Raw genomic sequence first — 24515 nt, 5'->3', positions numbered from 1 at the left:
CGAGGTGTTGCAAATCGCTGAAGAAACGACATGTGGCATTATTGATTTCCTCGCTCCTAACTCCAGTGGTGTTGCGAGGGATTTTATAAAAAAATACTAGTTTTCCGACAATATTGAGTAGGTACCTAATGAGTAATGGTTATAACAAGTTTTAATTTTTAATGATGATGGCAGTAAGTGGAAAAGATCTTAGTATGAAAATCACTCTTAGTCGGTTTTTTTTTTTAATTTTAATGCAAATTGTGTAGACTGCAAAGTTCAGCAATAGCTGTGTGTGGCGTTTCTCTGAATCATCGGGTTCTTCTCAAGTCTACAAAATCTTCAGTCTTAAGTCTCTACAGACGCACGGCGAAAATAATCATCATCCCAGCCTATATACGTCCCACTGCTGGGCACAGGCCTCCTCTCAGAACAAGAGGGCTTGGGCCGTAGTTCCCACGCGGGCCCAGTGCGGATTGGAAACTTCACACGCACCAATGAATTGCTTCGCTGGTTTGTGCAGGTTTCCTCACGATGTTTTCCTTCACCGCAAAGCTCGTGGTAAATTTCAAATGTAATTCCGCACATGAATTTCGAAAAACTCAGAGGTGCGAGCCGGGGTTTGAACCCACGACCCTCTGCTTGAGAGGCGATAGGTCAAACCACTAGGCCACCACGGCTTAATAATAGATATTAATTTTTTTTTTAAACTAATCTGACATTATTTAGATTTATCTTATAAAAAGTGCTTATGTTCAGTGACATGTTTATTTAATTAACCAGATAAATTGGCATGCTAACATTAGGTAGTATATTAAATTTTTATTGAACTTTATGGCATACAAAGAAAAGTTTTAAATTTTTACATTAGATTAATGCTGCTTTTTTTTTTTTTTTTATATACGACTGGATGCAAACGAGCAAGTGGGTCTCGCTGATGGTAAGAGATCACCACCGCCCATAAACATCTGCAACCAGGGTATTGCGACGCGTTGCCAACTAGAGGCCTAAGATGGGAATCCTCACGTGCCAGTAATCACCGGCTGTCTTGTGTTTGCTTAAAAAATAAACAAAACATCTTACTAATATTATAAGTGAAAGTTTGTCAGTGTGTGAGTTTGGATATGTTGTTACTCCTTCACGCTGAAACGGCTTGAGGGATTTGGATAAAATTTGGTATTTAAATAGCTGAATATTTGTAATAAAACAAAGGCAATTTTTTTCCGATATTCCCACGGGATAGGGATAAAATCTCGAAATAACAACCGGGCTTAGAGCCATGTTTGACGTGATTGTTTTTAATGTAACGTCAATGAAAACCACGATTTTATTTTTGGGAACCAACGGGATTTTTAAAATCCGAAATTTAATTTAGCTGCTGGATCTAATGATTTACGTGTGCGAAGCCGCGGGTAAGCACTAGTTTGATATACATTTTGATGTACTTTAATGAATAAATGATTAAATGAATTAATTCGTAAATTCATGAATAGATGATTGAATGAACGAATGAATGAATATGTCAGGCAAACTTACCAGAACACAAAGGCCGGCGCCTCCGTCGTCTGTACGACGGCGCACTGCAGTCGCAACGTTGACCCCGGCTTAAGATACTTCTCGGTGGGCCCAGAAATCTGTGCACGCGCCTCTGCAACAAAATAAAGTTTGATTTGACACCACGCCAAACGCGGTTGCCATTTAGCAACCGATTATTTCAAGTATACTGTTTAGTAGTCCGCGTGTTTTCTGTTTTACACAGTTAATAATTACTTAAAATTCTTCAACACTTTTACTGTCTATTTGATTGCTCATAATCTTCTAGGCAATGTTGCAGTTTTTGTTCCATCTTTGCCTACAACTTTGACGGCTTCTACTGTTAAAAATAAGATTTATTTCAGGCATTTCACACAGATAACGTATAGGTATTAAAAAAATTCTTGAAAAAAAAGTAACGGGCCGAAATGTAATAAAGAAACCCTGATTTTATATATATGATGATATAAGATGAAGAGAGTTTTTTTTTAATTAGTTTGTAAAACTGGTCTTAAGCATACCTAATGCATTAAAACCGGATAACTCCCGTCTTAAATCGACTTTAGCTCGACATATTTCGGGCTAATATCCCCTCCGGTTTGCTCCGGGAAAGAGGGCTACGGATCATTCCGAAACTTGTCGAAGCTAAACTCGATTTAAGATGTGATTTACCTGGTTTTATTTAATTTAATATGAGTGAGTCTCGCGGTAGCTTCATGTTCAAAGCTGTTCTTAAGCCTTATGAACTGTGGTATATCATTCCCTATAGTACAGGTACTTAATTTATATCAATCTCAATACACATGTTAATTGGAAGGAACGGCTTCAAGCTCTAATTTGAAGCTTAAATTTAATTTCGCTATTGATATTAATGTATTCAAATAATCGGATTAAACCTTACAAAGCGCCTGTAATCAAGTATATATCATTTTCAGTACCTCGTTGTCGATATCTGTTTATACATAAGATTGTATTTAAAATGTATATTACTAAATAGGTGAGTTGATAATGCGTGATTAATTTACTTGAAACCGTAACGCCGAAAATAATATCCATGTCTTGACGACCGGATGGCTAAGTGGTTAGAGAACCTGACTACGAAGCTTGAGGTCCCGGGTTCGATTCCCGGCTTGGGCAGATATTACCCACAAACCAAAGATTACTACAAACAGATAAATCGAGCAAATCCCTTTCTAACGGCGCAGTGGCCACGGCAACGTAAACAAATCACTGATAGATTAATCTGTCTAAGCGTCGGCCATTTTTCATGTGTCGCTGACCAAACCAAACTGGCTGTAATGGATATGGAACCTTTTGTAGCCTATGTCACAGGTCATCACTATAAGGATCGGTACCGAAGTACGGATTGGAGAATAGAAACGCGCGGTGCGGTGACGCGGATTACGTTGCGTCAACAACGCGTACTGCCTAGAATGCAGTACTAAGTATACTCGTAGCATCTTTTAACTTCTGACTGACAGACAAGAGCTACTTTCGCATTTATAATATTAGTAAATTTGTAAGCGTGTGTGTGTTTGGTAGAGGTGAGACGTATTTACTGAATAGGTTTTGGCTTGAGGCGTGGAGTACGCGTTCCCGCCCGCGATTCTTTTAGCGTACGAGTATTTAGAGAGGTACGGCGGCTGACAACGTTCCGCCAACTTGAAAACAACTTTTATGTACACTTTTTAATTGATTTTTTTTTTAATTGAAAATTATAAAAGTATAAAGGGAAGTTTTTATTCGGTATTAATATAAGTTAAAATTAAAAAATATGAAGTGTGGAGACTGAACTGTGAACTGTGGCTAGGAATTCGATTCGATTTGTTCGATAATTTCGTAAAACTACTAAACTAGTACGATGTAACGCAATCACGGGACCGTAACTTACGGGAATCATTCCATGCTTGACGAATGGCCAATTGAAGTTAAGTACTACAGTAGATCGGGCCAATCCCTTTTTTACCACACAGGGCCTACAAACGTAAACCAAAATTGTCTCTGGCGTCGGCCAAAAAATCACTGTCCAACAAAATTACACGGCTTTAATGGTTGAACCTTACCAAATGGCATGTATTCATGGTACACTATTATATATGTACAGAAAAACGGATTGGTACAAAAACGCAATTGGTAAAAATGCGCGGGATTACGTGCGGTAAAAATTGATTGACCAGCATACTCGTATACCAGTCTTTGGATCTAGTCTTTTGACTGACTCAGACAAGAGCTACTTTCGCATTTATAATATTAGTAAATTTGTAAGCGTGTGTGTGTTTGGTAGATATCTACATTGATTGGTAGGTATCTGAGACATAGGCTACTTTTATTCCGATAATTTCACGGGATCGAAATTTCGGGATTCCAAATCTCGAAATAGAGTCCCGAAACTTACACCGCATGAAATTTTTCACACGTATTACACAAAACGTTAAGAATTCATCAAACCTCCAAGATTTCAACTGCCAAATCTATTGATTCACACGAGCGAAACCACAGATAAAAACTCGTCCATTTTAAAGTTTTACCGCAACTCAATATACGCATCTTCAGCGTATTATTCGAGTTCTGGTTTTATGCTTTAAAAACGTAATGCAATAATACGCGTAAATGATGCGTCAGTGTATTTTAAGCTCCAGTGTAGCCGATCCTTTAGTCTGTGGTTTGAAATTTTGCAGACCCTTCTGAGGTTAGACAGACAAATGAGGGATGAAAGCACTAATTCACGTGTCTAGTAGAATTAGAGGGACTAAACATTGGTAATTGGAAAGGTTTGACGTTCTGCCTATAAATTACAAACGGTTTTTCTACGTTACAAGAAATTACCAGAATTAAAGAAAGTAAATAAAGACAAGACCGCTGAGCTTAAGTGGGACTGGACCGCTCATGTCTGCCGTAAGCACCCACAATAATGAGCCTTGAAATTTAAAGACCAATTGGGTTCCCTAGGATGGCTTGAAGCAGAGGCAGACCGAAGAGATGGCGGATGACTTGGACGCATATCAAGTAGACTGGCGGAAGCATGCTCTCGACAGGGATGAATGGCGGAAATAATCTAACCAACAAAAAGTTGGAAAACCTCTGACTTTGTCACTTCAAAGTTCAATATCTCAAAAACGCCTTAACTGATTTTAATGAAACATGATTGTCTAAGAACCATTGCTAGAAAACCTGATTTCAAATTAAATAAAAAACACCTATTTAAGAGCTACGGTGCCACAGACAGAGACACACGGACACACAGCGGTCAAACTTTCTTTTTGCGCGGGGGTAAAAAAGGGGAAGCATTTGCCCAGCAGGGGATCACTTTAACGGGCTCAGGAAAAAAACTGGAGAATGGGCTTTGTATGGAAGTTGGTCTATGAGCGGCCAATGTTAATTTTAATATCCAAAGATATAGTATACTTAGTCCTACTGTTATTTGGTGAAAGTTTTACTACAGTGGCTTGACTTCGTTGTAACCCGAATAAAAGACGAATTTCTTTTAGAATAATTTGCACTGTTATCTCAATTATTGAGCTATTGTGTACTATGTAATTAATTAAAAAGGGAAATTTAGTTATTAGTTACTTTTATTTTACTTTTTAACCGACTTTAAAAAAGGAGGAGGTTCTATGTTCCAATGTTTGTATTTTTTTATGTATGTCTCGCCGATTACTCAGTCAATTGTGGACCGATTTTCAAAATTCTTTTTTTATTCGAATGGGTACTCTTCTGAAGTAGTCCAATTGTCACCAAATCAAGATCTGATGATGGGATCCTAGGGAAATCGAGGGCAAACCTCAAATTTTCCATTTTTTGTTATTTTTTTATTTTTTTGGAGTCAGTTTTACTTTTTTGTTATAGTAATATTTTTAACTTAGTTTAAGATATAATGTAATGTAAATAATCCAATTAGTATTATATGGTGTAATTTTCAAACTGTCTTACGAAATAAATAGGTATCGCTATCAGAAGGGAAATCTTGATATAATGATGATCTAAGGGTCATAAAGTGAAGTATTTAGCAACTATGAATGTGTTAATTTATTTACAACTAGCTTTTGCCCGCAGCTTCCCCCGCGTGGAGCTCGGTTATCGCGCGCCGTTCCCTCGGGAACTCTAAATTTTCCGGGATAAAAAGTAGCCTATGTCACTCTCTGGCCCATTAACTATCTCTATGCCAAAAATCACGTCGATCTGTCGCTCCGTTTCGACGTAAAAGACGGACAAACATACAAACACACACTTTCGCATTTATAATATTAGGCATATCAGGCATGAAATGAAAGCCTGTCACTAAAAAAACTGTTAACTAAAAAATTCGTCCATTTTCTTTTATTGAAATTACACAAAATGTTTTTGTAAGTATACAAGCTGTACCCTTAGTGTAAGTTTTCGGTTACAAAATACGTCTCGATCGCGTTCGCGTTAAAATCTCAATTTATATGGAAACACGAACAGCGCCTCTAGCGGAACGTTTGCGATGTGCGTGTTTCCATACAAATTGAGATTTTAACGCGAACGCGATCGAGACGTATTTTGTAACCGAAAACTTACACTAAGGGCACTGTTTTGAAAATATTTAGAAATTATTCAGCAGCAGGATGGGTTAGTTCGACTAAATAACACTAGGTAGGGATTTTTAATCGGATTTTTAATAATAATAATAAATTTATTTCAGACCAAGGATTCATATTATTGTTAGTATAGTTTGTGCAAACTTAAAACTAGTGTTAATGGTAAACAATTAATAAAGTAGAAAACATGCTCCATGTCATGCTTTCATGTAAAAAAATGATCGACTTACATAGTATCGTCGAAACTTGACTATGGAAATATTTTTCGATCAGGGTTTTTATTCTGAAAAATATTTTGAGTTTAAGTAATTCTACCACCTGCTGATATATTCCGGCTTATTTTAAAATACGTATTATCACAATTTTAAACCTTAAAACAATCTCTTAAAATTTGACTGAGAACTTTTTTTATTTTAAGTTGATTCACCACCATTATCATTATCAGCCTTAGGACGTCCACTGATGGACATAGGCCTCCCCCATGGAGTTTCACTTGCTTCGATTAGAAGCGGTCTGCATGAACCCGCGGTTTTAAACTCGCTCATCCGCTAATCTTAATTGTTTTCTCGTAAATATTTATTCAAAGTACGTATCAAAATGACATAATAGGTACAACAGTCTGACTGTTGGCGTTGGTTACAATACATATTCACTCGTTTAATAACAAAAATGCATTAAATTCAGAAGCCATTCTGGAACCAAAGCATTCCTGGCTGTCGCAAATCGGCTCAGCGAAACAAGGACAGCGCTCCCTCCGTTATCATTTTTGATTTAAAAACATTGACTTTAACTGATTAAATTTCTTCACAGGAAACGGGGGAAACGAGTCGACTTCCGTGTTTACGACCATCCTCAAATAAGCGGGCAAGCGGAGCGAACCATCGAAAATGTAAAAACGTGCCTTCAATTCAGCTCAGCTTCGCAACCGTCCACCCCAAGGCTACCGACTAAACATCCAACAAATAAAGACCTCTACGAGTATACAGAGTAAATTCCAAATGGAATTTTAATGTTTCAGGGTAGTGACATTTTAACCTCTGTGAATGATTACGAAGGCCCAGAATCATATTTGCATGTAAATATTTGGCAAGAACAAAGGCGCTTTGTTGTGGCTGCGGAAAGATTTTTTGCGCACGTATACTCTGAGGGTTTTGAAAACAGGTATTTTTTTGAAGCTGCCCAACCGTATGATGTTTTAGGAATGAGCGCTTTTACTGATGTACTGCATTGCGTCAAATAAAAGAAAATGTTTAATCTGCGTTACACTTGCGAAAACTTTATTACGAGCATAAAATGTTTGCTGTTTGGCTGCGAAATTCATGTTTACGTCCCTATTTTTTTTTACTACACTGAAGTTTAAAATAAGCTGCAAAATTGCCTACTTCATTTTGACTAATACAAACTCCTTCTTTACTAAAACTTCAATCCGTGTATGGAATTCTCTTCCCCTAGTCGTAAGGACAGCAAAATCTCTTCCTATCTTCATAAATTTCGTCAAGGCTCACTACTTGACACTGCCATCTTCAGTTTCAGTTTCTTTATTTGCTTTCAAAAGATATAAGTATCATGAAAAATTGTGTAAAATAAAATAAACTTAGCCTAAATCAAAAATAAATCTTAAATCCTGGTTTGAGATATTGGACTTTGAAGAGACAAAGTCGGGGGGTTTTCCAACATTTTGTTGGTTAGGTTATTAACACTACCACGTAAGCGTATATAAAGAGGGACTTACTTTTTTATACTTTGCAGAGCTGATGGAGCTCTCTGAACATTATTTATCATCATCATCAGCCTATATAGTATCCACTACTGGCCATGGAGCTCCTCCAATGAGGGCCATTGCACCCTAGACGCATCCAGCTTCTACCAGCAGCCTTACGCAGATCGCTTACCACCTGGCCAGAGGGCGTCCTACACTAAATTATGTATATTATTAGTGTCTCGATAATCCATGAAACTACATTATAATATCTGTTTACCTGTTTTGTAAATATCAAAGAATATATTGTTTGCTTTCTAACCTAATCCACGAGTGGTATGTAGGTAACAGAATTACTAGATTTTTTTCCGTAAGCCAATTAATTATTTAAAACGCAAGAACTGCTCGTTAAATTTAATGAATGACTGCAATTATTGACGGTTAGATTGGAAACTACAAATTGTTTACTGAATCGAGGATAGGTTTAATCGTTAGCCAATCAAAATCGTCCACAATACGAGTGTTAGCTATTCGCATCTGCGCATTGATTGGATGCTGACGTAATAATTTTAGTAAACAAATTTACTACGGGTATACTAAAATTGGATGAATCCGGATCTGAAGATTCAAAAGGATCAGATCCACAAGCGATTCCTTCCAAATCTTAATTATCGACTCGGAGGAGTCGTTATAAAATAAATGTATTGCATAATTATGTGTTTCTATCGAGAAAAGTCTGATCGCAATAGGAATAAGACTGCACCCGAAGTGTCAATCAACTATAAAAATTTGCAGGTGGTAGGACCTTGTGCAAGGTCCGCCCGGATTGCTAACACCATCTTGCTCGCTAATCCTGCCGTGAAGTAGCAGTGCTTGCACTGTTATGTTTCGGCGTGGAGAGTAAGACAGCCGGTGAAATTACTGGCATTTGAGGTATCCCATCTTAGGCCTCTAGGTTGGCAACGCATCTGCAATAATACTGGTATTACAGATGTTTATGGGCAGTGGTGATCAATTACCATCAGGAGACCCACTTGCTCGTTTTCCATCCAATCGAATAAAAAAAAAACAATAATTATTCAACTCTTTTTTCATCAAGAATTAATTTTATAAACGTCTTGGGCTTTTCAAAATTTTAAATTTTGCTTTTATATTCCATTTTATATGCTGATCAGCCAGATGTATTGACCACGTTGAGACACCGTTCATTTGACATAAGTGGCGGTTTAGTCGATTATAAATCTATGTGATTCGGGAGATGTGAGCTGAGCAAGACCAGCACCCTACCGGATTCAGCTAGCTAAGGTTACTATCATCATCATCCTAGCCTATATAACATACGTCCCACTGCTGAGCACAGGTCAGAATGAGAGAACAGATTTGGAACTTCACACACGCCATTGAATTGCTTCGCAGATTTGTCCAAGTTTCCTCAGGATGTTTTCCTTCACCCTAAAGCTCGTGGTAAATTTCAAATGTCAGTCAGCCAGAGGTGCAAGCCGGGGTTTGAACCCACGAGCCTCTGCTTGAGAGGCCATATGTCAAACCACTCGGCCAACATTGCACGGCTTCAAAGGCTACTATATCGTACCAGTAATAGTGAGATTTTTTTTTAAATCCTGAAAGCAAAATGTAATAAATTATTTATTGTGCACGGGCATTCTGCAATTAAAGTTGTAACCCCCACAACTTTAATCTGATTGTGAATTCAAGTGTCGGTGAATGCAAGTGGCGAGTTGTAGTTCATTGTAGCGTTTTAAGGGGGAGATCTTTGTTCAGCAGTAGACGTCTTCCGGCTGGTGATGATGATTGTGAACGATCCATTTATCAATGAGGGTGTAAGGTTAGAACTCCTCGCGTCTCTCGAATCACTTCACTCAAGCACTCACTCACTCACTTCCAAGTAACACTCGTTCACCCGCGAGTGAATACTTACCGACGACATCAAGCCGAAGGAATATACTCGTGGGCGGATGGGACGACACTTGGCACTCGTAAACGCCAGCGTCCCTCTTCTGGACGAATCTCACTTTCAGAGTCCAATCCTATGGCAAAATAAGTTTATATTATAACTTCTTTTCTGATACATATGTATTGAATAATATGCTTTCTTATCTTAATTAGTTTCAGTGAACTTTAGTAAGCTGGTTGAGATAGCAAGATAAAGAAACCTAGACCTTTTCCGACAACATGCGATGGCAAAGCATTATTCAATTCTTCTGTACAAACTTTTTTGTTGATTGTGTTTATGTTGAATGTATTTGCATAATCTACATAATATCCATTGTATCCATATGTGAAGTCATTCGATTACCAACTAGCATGTGCATTCGAGGCACCCGTCACAAATGGAAGCCAGCAGCGAAGCTGTTTGGCTTTGATGATGGTGCTGCCCTACCACACTCCGACTGACAGACTGACTTGACCATTTTTCTTAGTTAATCAATTTATTAGTCTTCCATTTTTATTTGTTATTACTTTCTAATGTAACTTTCTATGTATAGTTTATAGAATATGTGAAATAAATTATATTTTACCTCATTCGATTACCAATGGATGAAACTCACTGCAAGTTTTGAACATAGCTGATATGCCATCTAAACTTGCCATTTTTATAAAAAAAAAACCAGCATACAGTGCAGTGCCAAGTTAAATTCGAATTTGCGCAGCTTCCGTACAAACTGAAAATTATGCAAAATAAGTTTACGTTCCTATGAAACACATTTTCATAAGGTTTTATCCGGACACTCACCTCTGAATGCTGTAAATGTATAGCTTGAAACCTCTGGTCTGAACTGTAGGTGGTCAAACCGACTGTCAAGAGGTGGTAGTCTTTACGTCTAATCCAAGAAATCTGGGGACAAAAAAGCTTGTTAAACAAAAGATGCCAACAAGAAAGAAACAAAATACCCTCGTTGGTAGGTGGGTCAAAATTATTTTCACTGTCTTGCTTTTGTCCCCGAAAAAATGGCACGGAGTTTTTTTTTTATGGAAGGTGGCATTTTTAAGTTTTCTCTAGTTAAATATTAGTTAACCCGAAAAAAACAAACATTGGCTCCACATTTTTTTTTATTTCTTAGAAGACATAAATAATATCGTGACAGAGTGCTCAGAAACAATGCAACGTAAATAATTTTGACGCAGGTATCTTTGTTTGTTTGCACACGAAGTGTAATTTTATTTTTTATTTTTTTATAAACCATAATAATTTTATGATTGATTTTTTGGAGTATTTTTGTAAGCTAGAATTGTGGTCAATAAGTAATGTAGTATTTTTAAAAATGTGGTATTCTGGGAACGTGGTATTTTAGGCACGAGTGGTTTTAGCCACGCACGGTGAAAATTTGAAATCAGCGCCAGTATTCCCGGACTGGTACAACTTGGGGATCCTCAGGAAACCTACTCCCTACTAATTAAGCCTAATCATTCACATAAAGGTCACAGCTCATTACAGCCACCCGGCGCCCGACCAGCACCGCCTGGCCTCGAGCGGTTAGCATTCTTTATATGGATTTGTATGGGTATGCGCTCACACAGAATGCGAGTGGACCACTCGGTGACAGCCCGCTGTTCGCCACCATAGTGATTACTAGGAAATTCGTGGACCACGCGAGGTCCATTCATTGTCAACGCGGCGTCCACTCGTGGACCACCTGTCGACAACGAGTGGACGGCGAAAGTCGAGGCGGTGCTGGTCGGGTGCCGGGTAGCTCTAATGAGCAGTGACCTTAGCTTATATTATGGATTTCCATGGGTGGCGAGGATTGCTTTCTAGCAGGTTATGTGCTGGTTTGCCCCTTATCATAAAAAAACTTCAAGTTTACATTCGATATGGGTTTTTCAAAATATTTAAGGTCGTTTTTGTTCACAAAGCAAAAAATTAAAGTATGTTTCAATAAAGTTATGTTAGCGGGCAAAAATGTTTCGAGTCGTAATTTTAAAAGTCTCTACGACCTTCCGTGGGAAATTCCTACGCAGCGGATTTTCCGTAACGACTAAAAAGGTCATATAAGAGAGTTATAATATTTACTCATTAAGTTAATTGTGGGAGGTCTGCGATTTAGAGACCGAAAAGGTCGGATCTAAAATTAAATGGGCTCCTAATTTTAAAAGAAGATTTCCTCGTTATACGAGGAAGTCTTGCCTCAATATTTCGTTGTATGTCGGTTCTGTTTTAAGGTTGTTCTTGCGTAAATTCTACTTTTTTTTTTTTTATTAGCCTATTTTTGTGTCCCACTGCTGGGCAAAGGCCTCTCCTCTCTTGCTCCACTCCTGCCTATCAAAGGCGAGCTCCCGCCATCCCACATTATAGGCATCTAAGTCGTCCCTCCATCTCCTCTTCGGTCTGCCTCTATTACGGTATCCGTCACTAGGGACCCATTCCGTAACAATTTTGGCCCAACGTTCTGGGTTCATTCGACAGATATGTAAATTCTACTATCCCACTAATTAATATTATAAATGCGATAGTTTGTAAGTCTGTTTGTTTTTTACCTTTCTCACGTCTAAACCGCTAAAACGATTTAATCCGCCTACCCCATTTGAGAATAGTGTGTTTGTTACGGATAGTTTGAGTGGACATAGTTTTTATATCGGAAAATTGCATAGTTCTCGCTGAATAGCGATAAACGAATTGTACGCGAACGGAGTCGCCGGCAACCGTTTACATTTACTTGCCCGAATTTCATTTGCCCGAATTTCAGTTGCCATACCAACGTTTGCCATAAAATATAATATAGAACCGTGCTGTTTTCAGGATTTTTTTAAATGTCATCATATAGAATGCAGTAGGCAGTTAGGTTAGTTTAATATCAACTCTGAACAAATTACTATTTCAGAAATAAATTACTTTATGGCAAATGAAAATTCTAGGAAACGATACATTCGGACATATGAAATTCGGGCAAACGATAGAGAACCGCCGGCAACAGCTAGTAATATCGTATATGTTAAAGTTTGTACTCTGTACTGTAATTATTGTAAGTGTTGAACAAATAAATTTGAATTTAGTGAAATAAGGAATTTGAATTCAACTATACTGTAACTAATGGTTTTCTACGAAGCTTCGAGTAAACACTATTACGACAAAATTAAAGAAAGCAACCACAGAGACAGTGGCAGTGGTACGTTTACATAGTTCAAAGACAGCAGGTGGTAGGACCTTGTGCAAGGTGCGCCCGGATTGCTAACACCATATTGCTCGCTAATCCTGCCGTGAAGCAGCAGTGCTTGCACTGTTGTGTTTCGATGTGGAGACTAAGACAGCCGGTGACATTACTGGCACTTGAGGTATCCCATCTTAGGCCTCTAGGTTGGCTGTTTATGGGCGGTGGTGATCTCTTACCATCAGGAGACCCAATTGCTTGTTTGCCGTCCAGTCGAATAAAAAAAAAGAAAAAAAAGATAATTGTCAATTAATTTGCGCCATTGTTATTTGAATTCAATAGGTACTTGATGCGGCTTCATTAGGACGGCATTGAAACGTGTACGGTTACGGAAATGATTATTCGGATCGAGTTGGCACTTAACTTTACCTTCATCTAAATTGAGAATCACGTTTCACCTCTCCGATTTCTGCTGACTGAAGTCAAATGCGCTTTGGAAGAAACAAGTTACTGTAATTTGCTTTAGTCACAAATCAAAATTTATTTAATAAATTTAGGCTATCGACACTTATGAATTTAAAAAAACTACTTGTGTTTGTTTGTTGTGTTTGTTGTAAAGAGAGTTTCGGGCAAAAAAGTCAAAGAGGTAGGTAGGTTCGACGGCGGAAAGTAAAAATTTATAAAGCGCCAAAATGCATGCAAAACTTTCAGAACATGAAAATTAAGCAAAATAACCTAACCCTAAAAATTTCATTTTTAATACAAGCTTTTTTGCTGACTGTACTTTTTGTTGACTGTACTTGGATTGCCACCGAAACTACATTTGCACACCAAATTTCAAGACGATTCTATAAACTGTTGAAGAGTTCTGTCCTGCGGAGACGATCCTGGCTGGACTACCAGGATGTCACTACCAAATTATTGTATTGTCACGCAATTTACATAAGTCAATCTGACTACGGGAAGTTGTTCAAATGGAACTTGCAAGATTTGATTACAGACAGACAGACAACGGAACAGGTGAAACTAAATAAAAGCTTGTAAAAAAAAACCTTCCCACTGTCGGCATATACAGCGTGTATTTTTGATACTACCTCAAACTTTAAGGGTAGTTAGTGAAGGCTCTAATAAATAATAACATTTTATTATGTTTTAGTAAAAAATGTAGACTTAATATTTTCCTTACAAAATTAATTAGCACGCAATGTATCACTACGTGATACTGGTTTATTTTTATTCAAAACGTCGCACTTGTTGACGTGACAGCTGTCACAGAACGTTTTTCTCTCGTATCAAATTATTGGATGCATTACATTGTTGCTCGTAAATATTTCAAAAATTAATTACGCTCTGGTAGTTAATTTTAAATTAGCAATTTGTTTTGATATCGGTTCACGGCACTTAAATCTTCGTCTGGTTACAGTTTGAGGTAGTATCAAAAATACACGCTGTATTTACCACATCTAGTCATTGTACTAGTCAGTTACCGCGCTTCGGTAATATACGCTTATTGTCCAGCGTTTAATCTATTAGTCATCTTGTCAATGACGCACAGTTCGTAGCATGTAACGAAGATTCAATTGCATTTTGCCGCGTTATTTAATTGTATTCTTAATTAGGTTATACGCCCGCAATAATATCAATATTGTATTTGAGTTTCACGTTACACTGATTCTGTATTTCATTACGGTAATTAAATATTCTTTTGTTTATTTGCTTTCGTGAACAGCGCTATCGGTAGACAGCCAGTTTGCTGTGCCCTTAGTGTAAGTTTTCGGTTACAAAATACGTCACGATCGCGTACGCGTTAAAATTTCAATTCGTATGGAAACGCGAACATCGCAAACGTTCCGCTAGAAGCGCTCTTCGTGTTTTCGTATAAATTGAGATTTTAACGCGAACGCGATCGAGACGTATTTTGTAACCGAAAAATTACACTAAGGACACTGAATTCGGACCACTTAATACGGGTGACACTCTTTCCCAGCCCGAATAATACCGACATGGAAATACCGGCCCTGTTTTTGTGTACACCCCATAGAAACTGACAGGAGCTTCTATGGGCGTGTACACGAAAAACAGGGTCGGCATTTCCATCCCGGTATTATCCAGGACGGGAAAGAGTGTCACCCCCATGCACATTTTTATTATATTTTTGAAAATCCTACGTTTAAAAACATGAAATATGGCACAGGTGCTTTTTATGCAACGTTAATGAAGACTAGATATACGATGTAGTCATAATTTCTAGAAATTTCCGCAGGAATGTGTGATATCCTAGAATTTTAATTTAAATGCCAGATCCAATGGTCGGGAAAAAGGCTGCTAAGCTAATTATGGGACCCACAAACCTGGCTCGCAATGTGATAGTCAATTGGGTGAGTGCTGAACGGCCAGCAACGTCGAGGCAGACCGAAAAGCTGATGGTGGGACAATTTGGACATGTACGCATAGGACTGGCCTGACCTAGCCTCAGAACGGGAGTTGTTGGAGGTCAAGATCGAAAGCCTTTGGCCAACAGTAAGACAGTAAATAGGCTACTTAATAACCTAACCATCAAAAAGTTGGAAAACCCCCGACTTTGTCACTTCAAAGTTCAATATCTCAAAAACGGCTGAAGCGATTTTGATAAAACATGTCTAAAAACTATTGCTAGAAAACCTGATTTCAAATAAAAAAACCCGCATTCAAATCTGTCCACCCGTTTAAGAGCTACGGTGCCACAGACAGACACACATAGCGGTCAAACTTATAAAACCCTTAAAAAAAAGAAACTAATAGTTAAAACGAGCGAAGCTGCGGGTAAAAGCTAGTGAACATATAAATAAGAATTGCAAGTTGAATATAAAGCAGCTAGCCTCTCTAATGAATGGTCTCGTTAGCAATAGCATCCTTTATGAACCTTGCCGCGTACGACAAATGCGTTTTGGGTAAATGCTACTAGTTAGTGGCAGCTGGTTAGAGTGTTTTGTTTGACTGCAGTCACCGACTATAAGTTTGTTGTTGAGTGTCTAAGGTAAACGCCTAAGTGTTATTTTATTTATGGCGGCCATAAGGCGTGGGCCAACGTCAGTTAAATTAAAGATAAATATATTCTTCTTATTCACGTTGTACGGTGATTGCAGTTTTTGCAACTTGATAGCAAAATTCCAGAAACCACGCGGAGACAACTTGCGCAGACACGAGAGCAATATAGAATTTTGTGACTGTTCACTGTTAAGGTTAATCGCCGCATGAAATACTATCAAAATTATACTTCAACTAGCCAAAGAAGCAGAAATACCAAAATTAGATATCGTCTACATCTGCCATTTTCGAATGCTACAAATCGAATCCCGCCTAAGTGTTCGACAACCCCCAATAGATGACACCCTGCTGTCATCTCTATTGCTAATGACATAAGATTAAATTATTTTGGTTAAATTCCACTTGTACAATTAACACAAATCTAATGGCATCACAAATAATATAAGCTGAAATCCATAAAGCAATGTTGCCGGCGGAGCACTCTAAGTAAACGTACATAGCTACACATAAAGTACATACTTACCCCTCTTTCTCAGTTTCGTTTATTAACAAAATACCTACTTACTTATAAGAGAAATAAGAACCCTTTAATTTTGTACTCATAGACTACGAAGTTTTAAATTAAAATACGTAAGAGCAAGTTAAATATAGATAGCTTGTACCCGCTACTTTAATAAAGTGAACCAAAATTTCCAAGGGACTTCCTAAAAATTATATCATCTTCATGATGTTATACAATAAATACCCGTGCTAAATTTATATTTTGAATATTTAGCGTAACATAGTAACAAACACGACGTGGTCCTTGACTGTTGGCCTCTTAGAGAGGCTCAAAGTCACGCAACGAGCTATGGAGAGAGCTATGCTTGGAGTTTCTTTGCGCGATAGAATCCGGAATACGGAAATTCGTCGAAAGAACTAAAGTCACTGACATAGCGGAAAAATATATTGAAAGCCACATCGCTCGAATAACAGATAACCGTTGGGGTAGAAAAGTCCTCGAGTGGCGACCACGAACCGGAAGACGAACGTTGGCAGCCTCCCACCAGGTAGACTGACGACATCGTGAGAGTAGCGGGAAACCGGTGGATGCAAGTGGCGATTGTCGTTCACTGTGGCGTTCTAGGGGGAGGCCTTTGTCCAGCAGTGGACGTCTTCGGGCTGATGATGATGATGATGATGAGTAACAAACACACATACTTGCAAACTTTCACTTTTGTTATATAGGATTCTCAGTTTACTTTCAGCTTCTCCAGCATAATTACAAAATTATTATGAGTTGGAGAATTGCTTCATTTTTGCAGAATCAACTGTTTATTGGGGTTTCGCTGTAATTAAATTCGTGAGAAAATCTAGGCGTAATTATGTGAGAGGCAGGCTTCGCAGTGTTAATTTTAAGTAGGGAAATTTGAATTTCTTCATTTTAATATGTGGATACTACGCAAGATCACTGGGAAACGAATATTTAGCATAAGGCCTACTGGAGGACGAAAAAGGAGAGAATTCAACGAAAACTTTCTCGGAAATTTTGAAAATCATCGTCATCATCATATCATATTAAATATAATGACCCGGATAACTCACGTCTCAAATCGAGTTTAGCTCGACATGTTTCGGGCTAATCCGTAGCCCTTCGTCATCGGAGCAACGCGACTCAGCGGCTGCTATATTTAATATGAGTGAGTCTCACGGTAGTTTCATCATTATCATATCAGTCGTTGGACATCCACTGATCGACAGGTCCCCCCATATACCTCCAGTTGCTTCGGTTTGAAGCGGCCTGCGTCCACCGTGAGCGGGTTCACGGCTTTAATCAGATTATTCGTCCATCTCGTTGATGGACCTCCATTTCGAGAATATTCCAGGTTGATTTAAATACACGACATATAAAGATTTTGGATGGAGAATATTTTTTTGAATTCACATCCTCTTTGGCTGTCGGTAGCTAATTGGCGCAAGTCCTTTGCCACGCTTTGCACGTAAAAAAGTGACTGTCAGCGGGACTCTTAATTTCGATACATATAATATTGTTATGGTTTTTGCTCAGATTTTATAATTAAATATAAATTTATATATTTAGAAAGTAGTGATTATCTGCGGCTTTACATGCGTAAAGCATTAAAAATAACAGTTGAATTGAAATTCTGGGATTCCCAGAGATGACATCATCGATTTCATTAAAGTTGTTTACAAATCCCGTTCCAAATTGATATTTCGATATTTTATCAAAAAACCGTAAGAATATCAGAATAAAGAGAAGCCTGTGTGTTATTCCAGGTGTCTAGCCATTTTAGCATTATAGCACTCACTCACTCACTCCCTCCCTCCCTCACTCACTCACTCACTCACTCACTCACTCACTCACTCACTCACTCACTCACTCACTCACTCACTCACTCACGCACGCACGCACGCACACACATACACACACAAACTTTCACATATTTATAATATTACTAATTGTGCTAAAATTCAACACCCCCTCTTTTTTAGATAAGACCAAACTAGATCGATTGTTCATCTCCGGAAACCCTAACATACCAAATATAATACATAACAAGTTTCCGAGATTCCTGCTGAGTCCTTTTGACATCATACTACAGCGCAACGTCTCTAATTTCTCTCTCTTCTCCTGTTCATGTTTTTACTGTTTTTTTTTATTCTACTGGATGGCACAAGAGCAAGTGGGTCTCCTGAAGGTAAGAGATCACCACCGCCCATAAACATCTGCAACACCAGGGGTATTGCAGATGCGTTGCCAACCTAGAGGTCTAGCCGTGCCAGTAATTTCACCGGTTGTCTTACTCTCCACGCCGAAACACAACAGTGCAAGCACTGCTGCTTCACGGCAGGATTAGCGAGCAAGATGGTGGTAGCTATCAAGGCGAACCTTGCACAAGTTCCTACCACCTGCAAAAACTGCACTGTATTTTTTTTGTGATGTAATGTGTGTTTTTATGTCAATAAATGTTGTGAGTTTAGAGTTTAAATATATATACAAGAATTGCTCGTATAAGATTTAAGATAAGATACTTAGTAGGAAGATCACTGGGATAGTCTGGTTATCCTATACTTACAATGCCATCTCCAATGTTCCTGATCACGCACGGCAGCAGCGCTGTGGAGCCAGTTTGCGATGTTACCACGGTGTTGTTCTCTGTGGCGAAGAACTTTTCCGGCGTGCTGTAGATGTCATCCAGGGGTGGGAAGGTGACAGTCAGCTCGTTCTGCTCAGGCTTCAGCGTTGGAGGGGACGGCGTTGGTGCTGCTGACAAAAATACTTTGATCATTTACTCGTTCAATATTCCACAGTGCCTGAAGACTAGAGTCTTCGACCAGTGTATGTTGCCAGTGATGACCTATGACTCCGAGTGGTCCTTGACTGTTGGTGGCTTGGAGAGGCTTAGAGTCACGCAATGAGCTATAGAGAGAGCTATGCTTGGTTTTTTTTCGCGACAGAATCCAACTGGACTATGGAAATTCGTCGGAAAACTAAAGTTATCGACATAGTTTTAAAAATATGGAAGTTGAAGTGGCTATCTGCGGGCCACATTGTTCGAAGGAGAGATAACCGTTAGGGAAGTGAAGTTCTTGAGTGGCGACCACGAATCGGAAGACGAAGCGTTGGCAGCCCTTCCACTTGGTGAACTGATGATGTCAAATTAATGACATGTTTTCCGATATCTACGAGTACAGAGAGCTGTTGCAACTACTGGAAAAAGTATGGTTTCCTCTTTTCCCTAAAGATGCCATCGTACAATTTAAAGTTTTTGGGGGTTTCAACAACTTTTTATCATATATTTTCACCCAAATGCGTCCGTACTCTATTGCATCTGTAAGACGACTGACAAACGTCACAAAAGTAGTGTGTGACAACGGTCTACGAAGCCGAAATTAGCTTTTCCGAAAACCGATGTGCAATCTTTATGGCCGGGTACTGAACGACGGTTTGCACCGTGCTGTACTTTGTCTTCGTATGTTAATTTTTGTACGATTTGTGTCTTCATAAAAAAATTGTATTCTTTATTGCGATTTCCCACAAAGTCGCATCGTGAAAAGATTCCGCGTTATAGCATTACATTGCGGGGCTCGATTGACCACTACAAACTCGTTGGCTTTACGGCCTCGTAATGTAATGCAACTTGCACGATTTTTCTTGCAAACAGGTATAAACTCGGCATAAGAGTTTTTAACCCAGGTTTCATTGCATAAGGTCCGGCATTAAAATTAAAATTCCGGCTATTCGAAAAAATGACAGCGGGAATTTTCCGTCATAAAACGTTTGCAAACCTCGCTGTAATTTTTTGGAATTTAAGTTTCTTTTTATTCTTGTATCGACAGAAAATTCTGACGTTCAAAACGCTTTTAGCTTTTGGCTGAAAACCAGCGCTGGCAGCTTCTGAGCAAACGCAGCATAAGCTGAGCCTGTTCCTTTTGCCACACAGTGCAAGGACTGGCAAACGCATTTTTTATTAGTTTATTGTTTATTTGTATTCTGTGTGCCTATCCTGTATTGTTCATGTTGGCAAATAAATCAATCTTAAATCTAAATCTTTAGAGAAACGAAACAATAATAACTATGACTTGGAGATAGTAGTTGTGAAGAAAAACTGCAAAGCAAAATGAAATTCACCTTCCAGAAAGAAATATTATATTGTTTTTAACGAAGTGCAAGAGAAAAATGAAAATATAATTACGTGAAAATAAGAAATAAAAAGCTTGTTTGTTTAAATTACTTTTTTCACTGTTTAATGTTGAAGATGTATCTTCTTATTTTGCTTGTGTTTCCATTTGCTACACTAAGATATTCTATCAGTCTTCATTGGTTATTTAGTAGCTTTTAGCGGTAAAGTTCTCACATATTTCTAAGAGATTCTTTAGAATAACATAAATTATATAGATATCGACCATAAGATTTTCTCGTATTCCAAGCGTCTTAACGACACAGCTTCTATAATGTGACTAATATAATATGTACATATTCAATTCAATGTGTACATGTTGACTTTGTAATATTTAACACTTATTGAACAGCTCTCTCTGTCACATGACCTTTCAGAATCTGTCAAAATGTACAGGTTTGATTAAAAATTTGGTATACGTTATGGAAGTTGGTTTGACAATGCAATTACAGTGACCAAAAGGTGTCAGCAAAATTGTCATTAATAAATGCAATATGTTGTAAACCTCTGCTCCTTAGTTGGCACCGGTCCTTACGCGTCTCTTCCGCTTTCTTACTCTTCTGGCGTTGTCCAGTGCTCATGGAAGACAGCTCTTGTGCATCCAATCCCTAAAAAGGGCATTCGTCGGACCCCTCCAACTACAGGCCAATAACATCACCTCTTTCGATCTCCAAGTTATGAGGAGTCCACTGTCAACGCCAGCTGTTGAGGTACCTAGAGGAGCACAGCTGTTTAATGGACCGTCAATACGGGTTTCGCTGACCGCTAGATCGGGTTGCTGTGTTCTCATAAGCTTCGAGACCTTGTTGGATGCCAGTGTCTTTCATCAGCATCAAATTTCGACGGTTTTTACTTGACTGTGTTTTAGTTGTTTTCCCAGTTCTCTATTTATTACTGTTACGGGTGGAACTGATGAAAACTAAATCAAGTCTTCTTTCTTTAATTTCTTTCTTTCGAGATTTTTCGTAGCGGGTAGCATTTCGGGGATGCCAACAAAAAACGATATTCTATTCATGTCTATCAACCTTATAGAAGTATTGGTGTGCTTTGCACCCGAAAGTCGACCTCTTTTATCCGCGATAAATACTTTTAAAGCCTTTTCAAACAAATAATTCCTCCGAAGAATACGTAGACGATTTCAAAAGGCTTATTTATTTCCAAGATTTCTCTTTCGAATTTTCCAGACTTCTAGCGGAAACAAAGGTTTCCAACAAGTTTAATTCCGTCGCTGAAATTAAGGAATTCGACGACTACAAAATTTAGTTACTAATCGAGACCTGGGCGGAATAATTAACCTGAATGATTTACCGAAAATTCGGGAATTTCTATTCAATAAAAGGCTACATTTTAATACTGTTATTTTGAAAGATTTCAATGGACGAATTCAAAGTTTTTCGGCGGGTGGTGGTGTGCTAAATCTTATTAAGACTCTGTAGAAAACGATACTGATAAAGGGACATTGAAGTGAAGCTTTTTTTATTTATTCGACTGGTTGGTGAACGAGCTAGTGTGTCTCCTGATAGTAAGAGATCACCACCGCCCATAGACACCTTCAACACCAGGGGGATAGCAGATGCTTTGCCAACCTAGAGACCCAAGATGGGATACTGTAGTGCCAGTAATTTCACCGGCTGTCTTACTCTCCACGCCGAAACACAACAGTGCAAGCACTGCTGCTTCACGGCAGGTTTAGCGAGCAAGATGGTGGTAGCAATCCGGGCGGACCTTGCACAGGTCCTACCACCTGCAATCATGCTTAAGCTTAAGCTAATTATGATTCTAAAATTATACTTGGTTTATTATGAATACCAATGAAACTTAACACAATTTTTTCTAAGGGCTATTTAGGGCAGAAGTCCCGGTTTTTGGCCACCTTAAGACCGTTTTTGGCCAGTTGACATTTGAAATATTATAAAAAGTTATTTGAAATGAAACTACCGTGAGTTATTCGGTCATTATATTAATATAAAAATTATATTATTAAAACAATTATTTCAAAAGTTTATACTGAAACGAACAGTAATGTTTTATTACAATAAATTTATTTTGAACGTTTATTTAAACAGTAAATGGCCACAAACGGTTACTTTTGCCCTACTTCGATACTATCTCAGATCTAAATATGACATATTGTTAAATGATTTACCTACATAAATCGAATCATTGTTCGATATGTTTCGGATCCTAAATCCTTATTCATGGAGTAAATGTATGGTCGCATGACATTTTCCGTGCGTTCATTTACTTAGAAAGAAGTTTTAATTTGAAAATCAAGCGAATCCAGAACATTTCATTGAACTTCATAATATTATCGATCTATCCAAACACGCCCAGATGAAAAGTCCAACGGGCTATGCTATACCTTAATCAATCTATTGAAAAGCAGAAAAAGAGAACAAGCATCCGGATTTAGAGAAAATCGATAATGGGACAGATATAAAGGGAGGAAAATTAAATTGCCCTGACCCTAAAGAGGATGTCCCTAAGAACCGTTACGCAGCTTACAACTCGACCCGAATTCAAAGAATTAATTAGACATTTCTACCATGTTGTTACGACTTGACAAAATTGCGTCGCCCGCACTCAACATGTTGTTGGTCGTAAGTGGTGAGATGATGGCGAATCTATACTTGAGTTTAGGTAATTAACTAAATGTAAACAAACCTCATCTGCCAGATTTGATACATTCAAGGATTTTAAGAATTTAACTTATCTATCATTGTAATACAAATTAGGACTTAATGCTTTACAAGAAATTTAGATAGTGCGGGGACTTTGAATTTTTAAGACCAATTGACTTTGTTTCGTTTACGTTTAGTTAAATACTTATCCAAACCAAGTATAAGACGTGACCAATGGAACTTGTTTAGTAACGTATAATAACATATAACTTAACGTCTGGAATCACTAATCGGTAGGCAACTACATCCACTTTATTTTTTTATTTATTCTTTATCTTTTTTGTATTTTTTTTTAATTTCAGAGAAATAACGGTTTATTTGTTTATCACTTTAAAATCATTATCATCAGCCAGAACACGTCCACTATTAAACAATGGTCATAATGAACGACAATCAATTGAATCGGTTTCACCATGAGCGCACAACTTTTTGCAGACAAGATCGTTGAAGACCTAGCATTTAAAAATTTTATTTTTGTTGATTATTATTATTATTAATCTTTCATGCCTTGCCTTGCGTGCCTTTTGCGGTCGACACGGCTGGTCCTTTGGGGGCTGAAGCGAAGTCTTTGGTGTGGGAGCTGGGCCGTAGGCTACGGGACAGGGGTTGCGACCCCCGCTCCGGTTCGTACCTGGTTCAGCAGGTGGCGCTGGCCATACACGGGGAAATGCGGCTGGCATTTATGGGCACCTTTGAGCCGGGTACGACGCGGAATGGTGGTTTTTAGGTTGTAAGTAGTTTAGGTCTTATTTGTAGTTATATTATAAGTTAGGTTAATTTTTTTTGTTAAGGTTTCTTTATATTTCATGAATAAACATTATATTTATCTTTCATTAAGATAAAATTCTTGCATGCCCCAGCTGTCTAATCTTATATGCCAAAATACAATCGCGGCGCTAAACTTTCTTTAATCGACTTGACTCGGAGTTAAGTAATCAATGCATTGTTTTTAATACAGTCCATTGCACTTCCAGTCGAGTCGGTTAAAGATCAAACCAAAACTAATGCAAATTGATGATCGTCGAACCATTGAACAGTTTGGAGTTGAATTAAAGTTCAGAAATTCGATATATGGAGACGAGAGTATTTGTCATTTCATTGGTATATCTACTAGACGGCAAAAAAGTCCGGCCCTCAAATATATGCAGCAATAGGTAATTTTGTATGTAGAAGGTCAAATTTTATGCCGCTGAGTATATCTTGGTAATAACAACAAACGAAGAAACGAAATAGAAGGAAAGACAAAAGAA

General features: G+C 38.2%; 1 protein-coding gene across 1 annotated transcript in view; it reads right to left on the bottom strand.

Annotated features, from left to right (window-relative positions):
* Window positions 1-24515, bottom strand: part of LOC141440348 (uncharacterized) — a 145571-nt gene that overhangs the window by 23832 nt on the left and 97224 nt on the right. The window contains exons 4-6 of the mRNA XM_074104855.1: window positions 10523-10624; window positions 9707-9815; window positions 1516-1627 (exon numbers count right to left, since the gene is read on the bottom strand). Of these exons, the coding sequence (XP_073960956.1) occupies window positions 1516-1627; window positions 9707-9815; window positions 10523-10624 (323 nt within the window). The remainder of the gene's footprint in view (window positions 1-1515; window positions 1628-9706; window positions 9816-10522; window positions 10625-24515) is intronic.

Source organism: Choristoneura fumiferana, chromosome 22 (genome assembly GCF_025370935.1).
Source record: "Choristoneura fumiferana chromosome 22, NRCan_CFum_1, whole genome shotgun sequence".
NCBI classification, from domain to species: domain Eukaryota; kingdom Metazoa; phylum Arthropoda; class Insecta; order Lepidoptera; family Tortricidae; genus Choristoneura; species Choristoneura fumiferana.
This window is presented reverse-complemented; position numbering and strand designations above follow the sequence as displayed.